The sequence below is a fragment of the Heterodontus francisci genome, chromosome 25, assembly GCF_036365525.1.
Source record: "Heterodontus francisci isolate sHetFra1 chromosome 25, sHetFra1.hap1, whole genome shotgun sequence".
NCBI classification, from domain to species: Eukaryota; Metazoa; Chordata; class Chondrichthyes; order Heterodontiformes; family Heterodontidae; genus Heterodontus; species Heterodontus francisci.
The window spans coordinates 65,011,135-65,023,938 of NC_090395.1; the positions used below are offsets into that span (position 1 = coordinate 65,011,135).

Here is a 12,804-nt window from a genome sequence, read left to right on the forward strand (position 1 = left end):
GTTAAGGATGCCAAACTGCACGACGTCTTCAGCAAACCTGCAGACGGAGCGCAGCGCAGATACACATGGTCAAGATCGGACGGGTCTGCCCGTTCCAGGATTGACTTCCGTGCGGTCACGGTCGGATCCACCGATGTCAAGCCGGTGTTCTTCTCCGACCACTGCCTCTTACTGGCCGACTGTCACTTACAGGATGACCAGCGGGTTGGCAGAGGGACGTGGAAGCTCAATGCGACACTGCTGACCCCAGAGAACGTTGAGGAACTCAAAAGGGATTACAATGGTTGGAGGACCGTGAAACCCCTCTTTGAGTCTCCAGTTCACTGGTGGGAAGCGATTAAGGAGAACATCAAGAGGTTCTTCATCCACAAAGGTGTTCAGAAGGCGAGAGAGAGACAGAGGGAACTGTCCCGACTCCAGAAAATTATGCAAAATCTACTCCGGTTGCAGTCAATGGGGGTCGAGGTCAAGGAGGACCTCCAAGAGGTGAAGAGCCAGCAGGCCTCGCTCTTTGCCAAGGAGGCCTCCAAGATCATCTTCCGGTCCAGAGTCCGCTCCATCGAGCAGGATGAGACGTGCTCGCGTTACTTCTTCCAAAAGGTACACAGAGAGAGCTCTGTTATCAGCAGCCTGAAGGAAGAAGATGGCTCGGTAACGTCTTCGCAGTCCGACATACTAAGGATCAGCAAATCCTTTTATGCTGGGCTGTATGACGCGAAGCCCACAGACAGCAGAGCCTCCCAGTCCTTCCTGTCATCTATCACAGAGGTCTTAGATGACAGCAGGAGGGAGGGACTGGACAAGCCGCTAACTCTGGACGAGCTGACAAAGGCCGTCGAGTCTTTCGAGGCGAGTAAAACTCCCGGGAGCGACGGCTTACCGGTCGAGTTGTACTCGGCCCTGTGGGACTGGGTCGGCCCGGACCTGCTGGAAGTATACGAGAGTATGCTCCTGGCCGGTAGCATGTCAGAATCCATGAGAAAAGGCATCATCACCCTCATTTACAAGCAGAAGGGGGAGAGGGTAGAAATCAGAAATTGGCGGCCCATCTCACTGCTTAATGTTGATTACAAGATTCTGTCCAAAGTCATAGCCAGTCGAGTCAAGTCTGCTCTGGAGCTGGTGATTCACCCCGATCAGACCTGTACTGTACCCGGCAGGAAGATCTCTGATAGCCTCGCGCTACTCAGGGATACGATCGCCTACGTACGGGACAGGAGGGTGGACACCTGCCTCATCAGCCTGGACCAGGAGAAGGCTTTTGACAGGATATCGCACACCTACATGATGGACGTGCTTTCCAAAATGGGGTTTGGGGAGGGAATCTGCAATTGGATCCAACTGCTCTACACAAACATCAGTAGCGCAGTCTCAATCAACGGGTGGGAATCTGAAAGTTTCCCGATCAAATCTGGAGTCAGACAGGGCTGTCCTCTTTCCCCGGTCTTGTTTGTTTGCTGTATTGAACCCTTTGCTGAGTCTATTAGGAAGGATGCGAGCATAAGAGGGGTGACAATCCCAGGCAGCGGAGGCACTCAGGTCAAAACCTCCCTGTACATGGATGACGTCGCCGTCTTCTGCTCGGATCCGCTGTCCGTGCGCAGACTGATGAGCATCTGCGACCAGTTCGAACTGGCCTCGGGAGCCAAAGTTAACCACGGCAAGAGCGAGGCCATGTTCTTTGGGAACTGGGCTGACTGATCCTTTGTCCCCTTCACCGTCAGGTCAGATTACCTGAAGGTGCTGGGGATATGGTTCAGAAGTGCCGGGGCGTGCACCAAAACATGGGAGGAGCGAGTAGCCAAGGTACGACAAAAGTTGGGCATGTGGGGGCAGCGATCTCTCTCCATTGTGGGTAAGAACCTGGTCATCAGGTGCGAGGCGCTCACGTTGTTGCTCTACGTGGCGCAGGTCTGGCCCATACCCCACTCCTGCGCCGTGGCAGTCACCCGAGCCATTTTCCGCTTCGTCTGGGGATCTAAAATGGACCGGGTCCGGAGGGACACGATGTTCAAATCTCTGGACAAGGGCGGGAAAAATGTACCCAACGTGGCCCTCATCCTGATGACCACCTTCGTGTGCGGCTGCATCAAGCTATGTGTAGATCCCCAGTACGCAAACTCCAAGTGTCACTACGTGCTGAGGTTCTATCTGTCCCCGGTGTTGCGAAGGATGGGCCTGGTCACATTGCCGCGGAACGCACCATGCAGTTGGGCGGCGCCGTACCACCTATCCTTCGTGGAGCAGTTTCTGCGGAAAAACACCTTTGACCACCGGTCCATCAGGCAGTGGTCTGCACGGAATGTCCTCAAGGCCCTACGGGAAACGGAAACGGTGGATCCTGTCGGATGGTTCCCCGAGCAGACCGTCAAAGTCATTTGGCGGAATGCCTCATCACCAGAACTTTCAAACAAGCACCAAGACGTAGCTTGGCTGGTGGTGAGAAGGGCCCTCCCCGTCAGATCCTTCATGCACACCCGAAGTCTCGCCCCCTCCGCACAGTGCCCCCGCGTTGGCTGTGGTGGGGAAGAGACGGTCGCCCACCTCCTCCTGGAATGTGCCTTTGCAAAGCAGGTGTGGAAAGAGATGCAGTGGTTTTTGTCAAGGTTCATCCCAAGCAGCTCTGTAACACAGGAGTCTGTGCTCTACGGGCTGTTCCCAGGGACGCACACCGAGACAAACATCAACTGCTGCTGGAGGACTATCAATTCGGTGAAAGACGCCCTTTGGTCTGCCCGAAACTTGCTGGTCTTCCAGCGCAAAGAGTTGTCCACCACCGAATGTTGCAGACTGGCACATTCCAAGGTCCAGGACTACGTGCTGAGGGACGCACAAAAGCTTGGGGCAGCCGCAGCAAAGGCTCAATGGGGAAAGACCACAGTGTAAGGTTCCCCCACCAAGCTGGACTGAGGGGCTGGATCCATGGGAAGCCCCTCGAACTGTATCGTTAATATTCTCAATTGCTGTAAATGTAAAACTGTAATTGACATGACAATTGTGAAACGGAAGGGTTGGGAAGAAACTCATGACATTATTGAAAGAAACTGATCTCTTTTGCAATGTTTGTATTTTTTCGTGCTGTTTGGAAACTGTTTGGCAATGTAGTTTTTACAGATTTTTATGAATAAAGTATATTTTGGAAATAAAAAAAAAAAAGATGGTTGCTTACTTTTTTGGTTTTACTGTCCACAGTGGATAGTGGAAAAATCCCTCTGTTTGTGAATTGTAATGAAATACTAAAGGCTTTCTTCATAAACGCAATTACAGTTTTACTACAATTAGCACACGGACAAAATCTCTCTTTAGTTAGTATTTATGTTGCTGAACTGTATCTGCACACTACCTGTGTGGTTAGGGTGCCCAGATATTGGCCTCAATTATGTATTGTTTAACATTATCCAGTTAGAAACTATTTGAGATTTTATCTATTGATTTGTCTTACAGATGCATCCTTCCATTCGCCTTTTGCTGAGGAGCATCCGTACAAAAACTGTGACCCAAGTATAATGCCCGAGGATGCTGGGTTTGGCTGCAAAATGATCGATGGAGTCACCCATGTGTACTCTGAATTAAATATTATGGACAAGTAATCAAAACTCTTGCAATTTAAAAAAAAAATGTGTAGAATAGCTCAATGTAAATTTGTATTTTTAATCCTCGTAAATACTGAATGTCCAAGGTAATTTTCAACTGCTTATACTTTTCGGTATGTTTAGTCAATTCTTGTGTTTTCGGATACTGATATATCGATATTGACACCCAAGACCCAAAATTCCTGTGCCTATGTCTCGGATCCAAACCTAGAAACAGAAACATGGGGCTGAATTTTATCAGCACAGTGCGCTGTGAAGTCGGCAGCCTTCCGACACAGAAGTGCCACCCCATAGCCCCCGCAATATTACGAATGGGGGCTCATTTAAATGGAGGGGCAGAGTGGCCGCCCCCGATGACGTAGAGGGGGCGGTCGCTGCGTCCCCGGCAACGGCGTCGGCACCATTTTTAAAGGCTTCAGGATATATTTAAAGGTACCGGTATGATTAAAAACATTAATAAACATTTAATTTAACATTGAGGCCCCTCTCCCACCCATGACCTCCCCACTAAGTCCTCAACACATAAATTGACCTATCCACCCCCCCCCCCCCCCCCCCAAAAAAAACACTTTTTGAAATTCCGAACTTCGGTATCTTTGACCCTCAACCCCTTCCAACCATCCCCACAAACAATAGGAATAGTTTTTCCCACCCCCCCTCCCCCCTGATAATTTTATTCCTCCCCCTCCCCACCATTGTCTCGCTTCCAAAGGCGTGCGAGTTGCAGCCGGTTGGCCATAAAATCGGCATGGGACGGCCATTGTCGGCAGGTAAATTCATTGGAATTTTAATTATCCTTATTTTAATATTGTAATGAAGGTCCCACTGCTTGGCAGCAGGTGGGGGGGGAGAAGGTGCGCCACACCAAGGCCTCGCCATTGAATATTTTTAAGGCGGAGGTAGATAGATTCTTGTTAGGCAAGGTTATCGGGGGGGTAGATGGGAGTGTGGAATTCGACACAAAAACAGATCAGCCATGATCTTATTGAATGGCGGAGCAGGCTCGAGGGGCCGAATGGCCTACTTCTGCTCCTAATTCATATGTTCGTATGTTTGTTCATTGCTGCTAATATCTGGTGGGGCCTTCTCGGTGTCATGGGTCGTGCAGGCCGCTCCCGCTAGCATTTTACGGGCCTCTCCGCCATAACCCATGGTGTCGAGAGGCTGGTAAAATGGTATTTAAAATAGATGAGAAGCTCTTACAGTTTTTTGTGTCATTGGGTTGGAGCACTTCAAAGTGTTCGACTTGGAGTTAGCATCCCTTTTATCATGGTAGTATTACTGGACTGAAACTGTCTGATTTGTCATAAAAACCCAATAGGTTCTGTTTCGAATTCCACACTCCCATCTGCTGTCCTTACTTAACCTGGTCTATATGTGATTCCAGTCCCACTCTTAAAATGATAGAAATACACAGCAGCATCTGTGGAGTGTGAAAGAGAATTAATGTTTCAGGTTCATGACCTTTCATCAGAACCTTACACATTGAAAGGTTATCAACCTGAGAAGTTATCCCTGTTTCTCTCTGCACAAATGCTGCCTGACCTGCAGAGCATTTCCAATTCTTTGTTTTTATTTCAGATTTCCAGCACTCGTAGTATTTTGCTTTTGGTTGACTCTGAAGTTTGCTGTGAATTGCTATAGCAAGCCACTCAGTTGCATCAAACTGGTTCAAGAAGGAGAAAAATAATCACCTTCTCAAGGGCAGACATGGGTTGAGCAACCAATGGCAGCCTTTCCAGTGACATCTGCATCCTTAGAATACATTTTAAAAATAGATGAGCTGTCCTTGTGCCTCAGTACAATAGAAATGAAGTGCTGTATGCTTGGTGGAAGAGACAAAATAAAGAATAATGTGTTATCTTCTGATAGCTATTAAATGGAGAATGTGTTGTTGCTAAGCTTCATGTGTGAAAGCTCCAAACGTAGTTATATTTCAAGCCTGATACATCACAATAAACAGGTGTGTTGCGGAGCCAGAGATGTGTCGTTTTAAAATACTTCCCAACTTTTGATAACTTCTTAACATCGCTCAGGAGCAAGGCACCAAGATCTGGAATTAAGTGATGCATCACTTCACCCGAAAAAAGCATATTTCGTTGAATTGATGTGTTCTAGTAATCTGCTGTCCCATTTACTGCTCTGTAACCAAGTATACAAAATGCATTAGAAGAGGCCTTTCTCTCTCCACCTGTAGGCTTGTGGTTTAGCTGAAATTGTTAACCAACCACATGGAAAATGAATGGCATAAAACCCACATCATAGCAAACAGTATGATAGGTGCAGCAATATAAATATTAGCCAGTTTCAGTGAAAGTATCAATATGCCGGTAGACTGGAGGGGAACTTGCAATCTGGCCATAGGATGCAACATTCTCATTTTAGAGGTCCCCAAGATAGTTCCAAGTATGACGCATTTGAATTGATTCCCTGTTGGAGCAGGTTTCCTCCTTTCTTCGTCTGTGTAAAGCTGAGCATTTCATCCCAAGGAAGAGCACATTATTCACAGGAGTCCTACATATAACATCATGAAACAACTATTTCTCCTATTGGTTGATAGTGGAATTGCATCAATGGCAGCCTTTAGCTCAATCCTCTTGGTTATAGTAGAATGGTAATTGGAAGAATACGAATCTAAGTGCAAAGGGACAAACATTACCTTTTTTGGTCATGTTGGTGGGAACGTTGAGGGCTTTGAATCCCTCCATTTCGTCTCCATCTCTTGAGATCTCCAAACCACAATGGTTAAGAGGGCCAAAATTTGCACTACAGGCATCTACCAGTGTCACACTTAAGCCAGCTGCTTGGAATTGCATCATAATGTCTTGTAAAAATGTTTATGCAAAAATATTTGTAAATGTAGAAAAACCTGGAATCTGAGTTTAAACCTCGTTTGTTTAGATCGACAGAACTGGACCTGCCTTGCCCAGATCTTCAGGAGTTCACTGCAGACATGAATGTTTTAATGGCCTTAATAATCAATGGACCAGTGTAAGTGCAAATGAATATGAATGATGCAGTATTCATTGTATTGTTCTGTATGCTGACAACACCCAGCTCTACCTCACCACTGCCTCTGTTGACCCTTACACTGTGTATAAATTGGCAAACTGCTTGTCTGATATCTGGTAATGGATGAACAGAAATATCCTCCAATCAAATATTGGGAATACCAAACCCATTTTTTGGGTTCCCCCCGACAGATTCCATTTCCTAGCCATTGACTCCATCCCTCTCCTTTGCAATTGTTTGAGGTTGAACCAGACTGTTACAATCTTGCTGTCATATTTGACCCTGAGATGAACTTCCGACCACACATCCATGCCATCACTAAGACTGCCTATTTCCACCTCTGTAACATTGTCCGACTCTACCCGTGTCTCAGCTTATCTGCCGCTGAAACCCTCATCGTGCTTTTGTTACCTTTAGACTTGACTACTTCAAAGCACTCTTAGATGGCTTCCTATCTTCTACCCTCCATAAACTTTAGCTCATCCAAAGCTTTCTTGCCAGTATCCTAACTCTCACCGAGTCCTGTGCTCACTGACTTGCATTGGCTCCTGCTTAAGCAACACCTTGATTTTCAAAATTCTTGACCTTGTTTTCAACTTCCTCCATGGCCTTTCCCCTCCCTATCTCTGTAACCTCTCGAGCCCAAGAACCCACCGAGATGTCTGCGCTCCTCGAACTATGGCCTCTTGTGCGTCCCTAATTTTAATCGCTCCACCAACGGCCCTAAACTCTGGCATTGCTTCTGTTCTCTCCCTCCCTCTCCTCCTTTAAGACATTCCTTAAAATCTACATCATCTGCTCTAATATCTCCTTAAATGGCTCAGTGTCAAATTTTGTTTGATAATGCTTCTGTGAAGTGCCTTTGGACATTTTACCATGTTAAAGGCATGATGGGCGGCGCAGTGGTTAGCACCGCAGCCTCACAGCTCCAGGGACCCGGGTTCAATTCTGGGTACTGCCTGTGCGGAGTTTGCAAGTTCTCCCTGTGACTGCGTGGGTTTTCGCCGGGTGCTCCGGTTTCCTCCCACCGCCAAAGACTTGCAGGTTGATAGATAAATTGGCCATTGTAAATTGCCCCTAGTGTAGGTAGGTGGTAGGGAATATGGGATTACTGTAGGGTCAGTAAAAATGGGTGGTTCTTGGTCGACACAGACCCGGTGGGCCTAAGGGCCTGTTTCAGTGCTGTATCTCTAAATAAAATAAATAAATATAAATGCAACTTGTTTTTCCTTCCTTGTGGCGTAGATTTGGCTTTCACAGTGATACAAAATGTGTGTGTTGTGCAGTGAAAAAAAGAACTAAACTAAATTGATTTCTGAAAGTTACTTTAGGTATAGATAGAATCATAGAATGATGCAACACGGAAGGAGGCCATTTGACCCATCGAACCCATGCCAGCTCTTTTTTAGAGCTATCCAGTTATTCCTACTTCCCTGTTCTTTGCCCATAGCCTTATTTTTTTTTATTTCAATAGATTGAGGGAAAAAAGTAAAATCTACGAAGTACATAAAATTAATTTTGTGTTGCTTTGCTGACAAAATTGTAAAATGTTTGGTATTGTAATTGTTTCTTTTCCATGTAGTCATGAGACTTTATCCCTAAAGTACAAGCATACAATTTTATTTTTATAAAGGATTTACAATGGAAACCAAATATTATAGATGCATTACTTCAATAGAACTGGTCTTATTCTTGTGGATTATGTGAGTAGATGAGTAGTTAGTAAAACTGTTTTTCCCTTTTGGCCCAACAGGAAATCCTTTTGCTATCGACGCCTGCAGTACCTGAGTTCTAAGTTCCAGATGCATGTCTTACTCAATGAAATGAAGGAGTTGGCTGCTCAGAAGAAAGTACCACATCGAGACTTCTACAATATTCGCAAGGTAGGGAAACTGAGAACTTGCCTTTTACTCCCAATTATATTTTTTACCCACTGCCCTCCGGTATCTCTTACTCCCCTCTCAGTATCTTTTACCACCACTACAACAATATCTTTGGGCAATAAACTGGATGTGATATTGAGCCAAGTCTGGTTGTCATGATAAACTGCAGATGTTTGTCATGTGCTGCAAGTAGTGTCCTAAAAACCCACCTGTAGGATTATTTCTGAATGGAGACGTTGTTGTCATAAGTACAAATAAAAAAATCTCTTGGCTGCTTATGAGGATGTTTTGTAAGAGGTGTTGGATATAATTAGCACCAGTGCAATTTGAATGACCGCGCTGTTACTAGGAGTACTTCCAGCAAACAAACGGTAAGAATAACCTTCCCTCATTATTGAATGAGTTGAACAATATCAAGCCTAATACTATCTACTCTTTATTCAAAGTTGCTGTAATTTAAATATTCTAAATTCAATTTTAAGTGCTAATTTCCACATTATTATTTATATTAATTTATTTAAATTATTGAATAACTTTGTAGTGCTAAAGGTGAGTGAATTATCAGGAGTAGACTATTAAGAAAAATAAATGAGTTTATTTCTGTTAAATTCATGCATCTCAGCATTGCTAAATAAGCATGGACTCCATATGGACAGGGAAGAATGCTCAAGAGTTAAATGCACTATTACTAGACTGTCCTTAACTTGCCTCAAAAGCATGTTCTGTGCAGCATCATGCAAGTGGTGTGGAAATAAGGTCAATATATAGCACAATGTTCAGAAATATCTTTTTTTTTGTACTTAATGGATGTGAGGATGTTGATGCTGGGATATGGAACACATTGCAATTCAGGCATCCAGTGGCAGCTTGAAACTTAGATCAGGGGTAATCTGGCTAGATACAACGAAATGAAATGCAACTGAGTTTTCCTTACTCTAAAATTTTATGTTCCTCCTATCCCAAAGGTCATAATTGTAAATTAGGACAATTACAAAGATTAGGGTTGTTTTCCTACAATGTAGGAAAAACACTTTTATTGCTTTTATGTTCAGAACTGTGATACATCTACTAAGATTCAGTCATTAATCAGCTGGCATTGTATTTCTCCATTGGCAAAGGCGGGCTTAAAAAAAGGCAGTGTAAAACTGAGTACCAAAAATAAAGAGTTTGATGGGGTGCTGAAGGGAAGAGAAGTAGGTCTTTTTTTTTATTCATTCACACGATGTGGACGTTGCTGGTAAGGCCAACATTTCTTGCCCTTCCCTAATTGCCCTGGATAAAGTGATGGTGACCCAACTTCTTGAATAAAACTGAGTGTTTGCTAGACCATTTCAGAGGGTATTTAAGAGTCAACCACATTTTTGTGGATTTTGAGTCAAATATAGGTCAGATCAGGTAAGGAGAGCAGATTTCCTTCCTCAAAGGACATTTGTGAACTAGATGGGTTTTTATGACAATCCAGTAATTTCATGGTCACCATTACTGTTCCCGTTGTTTTATTCTATTTTATTTAATTAATTGAATTTAAATACCACAGCTGCCATGGTGAGATTTGAACATCTCTCTCTGGATTACTAGTCCAGTAACACAATCACAATGCTACTGTAGCCCTAATACAGAAAAACAGTTCATTAAAAATATTTGGGCGGCACTGTGGATTTATGCAATGTATTGTTCCTCCCATCACTCTATCCAACAGTGTGCATCAGCCCCCCAAATAGAAGAATGGCTCCTGCTGGATTAGTGAGGCATTTAAAAAAAAAAATTCTCTTAGGCCTTTGTTCATTTGATATTACCAACTAGTGTCTGATTAGGGTTAGTTTTGTACAGTAAGTCCACACTCGCTGAAAATTGAATTGAAGCTCTGTCTCGCCTCATTTTACGTAGGATGCTTAAAGTGAGTCAACAGAAACTTTTATCCCATTTATGTGCATTGGATTTATACCCGGGGTAACAGTACATAGTACTAAGCCATAGTGCCGTCCAAATATTTTTAAGTGGCTTTTTTTTTCCAATATTGTCGTCTTCCCTTCCCCATCACTCCCCGAACCCCACCTTTTTTATTTTTGGTACTCATTTTTACACTGCCTGCTTTCAGTTTTGGGTATGTTGTCCAAGAGAATGCTGTGGAGGAAGACACAGTGCCAGCTGAACAATGACTGAATCTTGGTAGACGTATCAGAGTTCTAAACAAAGAAGCAATAAAACTGTTGTTTATTTCAGGCTACTAATTGCATGGTTCCTGATATGCAAATATAAAATCTGGGGGGAAAATTAGCATATACTAGACTCCCATTCACTCCATCATTCAAAAGCCTGCTTTGAGCAGCTAGGTAAATTATTTGTGAATTCATGAGGATTTCGGCCATTTTATGTGTTTGTACCCTTTCCCCTTAACTAACAGGTTGACACCCACATTCACGCGTCATCCTGCATGAACCAGAAACACCTGCTTCGTTTTATCAAGCGCTCAATGAAGAAGAACCCAGATGAAATTATTCACATGGAAAATGGAAAAGGACAGACGCTGAAGGATGTCTTTGAGAGCATGAACCTCACAGCATACGATCTCAGTGTGGACACGCTAGATATGCACGCGGTATGCACGGAGTGTAGTTTGCAAAGAACTCACTGCTTCTAGTTAGCACACCCAACATTTCTGTAATATATTTAAACGAGATTTAAACGATACTAACTCTCACTTGTAAGCTAGTTCATAGTTATGTCCCGATTGGTCAGTTTTTTTCTTTTGTGTTCTGATTGGTAAAACAAATGTATACCGCGGCTTGACGGGAACTTGCTGTTCATCCTGCAATTCCCCACTTGGATTTCCTTCACATTTCTTCTTCCTTAGTTATAGTGGTAAAGGTGTTTGGAACAGTTTTCCCACCAGTATTTTAGCTGTAGACTGGGGACTGGTTCTGAAAGAAACGGAGGAAGGAAAAACAATAAGTTAGGAGAGTAAGAGGAGCATACAAAATATTTACAGTTATCCTAGTACAGAAAAAAGTGTCTCTTAATGCAGCATTTAATTCAGAATTATCTGTTGAATTGCTGCAATGAATTGTACACATACATTTTTTCTTTGTTGCCTGTTTAAGCCTGAGCTAAATATGAAGTACTTGAGATGTTGAAGTTGATCTGAACAGCTTCTCGTGTTGTGGTTAAGTAAAATGAGTCTTTCTGGAGCATGTTGCAGCTCTTTTGTCTGATCGCAACAAGCAGTGAATTTGGTTAGTGTGCTTGCTCGTATTTTTCAGTTCTCATCAGTAACGCAAAGGACAGAGGTCTTTTTTTCCAGTTTACAATTTCACCCCCCCCCCCCCCACTTCCAAAAATTAAAAAATTTTACCGAAAACAAAGGTTTTTGTCTTGCTTTTTTCCCAAAGGTACTGACACTTGCTGAGACACCCTGCCGTACCATTCAAGTGGCCAAATGGTGCATAAACATATGAAAATAATAGGCAGGAAAAGACCAGCTGGTTCATTCAGCCTGTTCCACATATGTTGCCTGGCGCATCATGACTAGACACTTGCGACCCCACCAAACCTCTCTCCCTGCAGCCATATAATCTCGATATAACCTTCGATGTGATGCAGCCTCTGTCTCAGCCAAGAACTGGGACAGCTCCCACTTGAAGGCATACAGAAAGTCAGCACACACTACACAAGCTGGCAGTGCATTCCAAAGGTTCACTACTTTCTGGGAAACTAACATCTAGCCTGTTTCTATGTTTCCATACTTTAAATGCATGTCCCCGGTCCTCCCCAATCTGTCAGACTGAAATAACTTTATCATAGGCACACAATGCAGTCCTTTCTTTATCTTATAGTCTTCTATCAGGTCACCTCTAAGTCTGTTATTCTGTAAATAGATCCAGTTATTTATGCCTATCTGAATAAATAAAGTTCTTTAAACTGAGAATCACTCTTATAGCTCTCCTCTGAATCTTTTCCAAGGCCCCTATATCAGCCGTCATGTGAGGGAAATAAAACTGGGCACAGTTCTCCAATCACCCATATAATGACAAATTTATCTGCTTAGATAGTGAGTATGTCGTGGCCAAGCCTGATCCTGCCCTCACTTGACATTCACACCTGTAAGCTTTGCAGTAGGGGTTTACTGGCTAGCCATCTAAAGTGGGAGCCTTGTTTGTTTTTTTTTTTAGCTTCCCTAACTTGGATATTGAAACTACCCAATGACTTTCCCAGTTGAAATTAACTAACTTCTCACAGACCAGGGAGTGAACCTGCGACTTTCAGGTCTATATGCCTTCATATCTGTTTCTACCCACTAAGCCTTTAAGCTAATCTCT

General features: G+C 43.7%; 1 protein-coding gene across 3 annotated transcripts in view; it reads left to right on the plus strand.

Annotated features, from left to right (window-relative positions):
* Positions 1-12,804, plus strand: part of LOC137383942 (AMP deaminase 2-like) — a 194,206-nt gene that overhangs the window by 125,676 nt on the left and 55,726 nt on the right. For all 3 annotated transcript variants that reach the window (XM_068057371.1, XM_068057370.1, XM_068057372.1), the window contains exons 7-10: positions 3,445-3,586; positions 6,495-6,584; positions 8,359-8,488; positions 10,893-11,087. In XM_068057371.1, the coding sequence (XP_067913472.1) occupies positions 3,445-3,586; positions 6,495-6,584; positions 8,359-8,488; positions 10,893-11,087 (557 nt within the window). The remainder of the gene's footprint in view (positions 1-3,444; positions 3,587-6,494; positions 6,585-8,358; positions 8,489-10,892; positions 11,088-12,804) is intronic.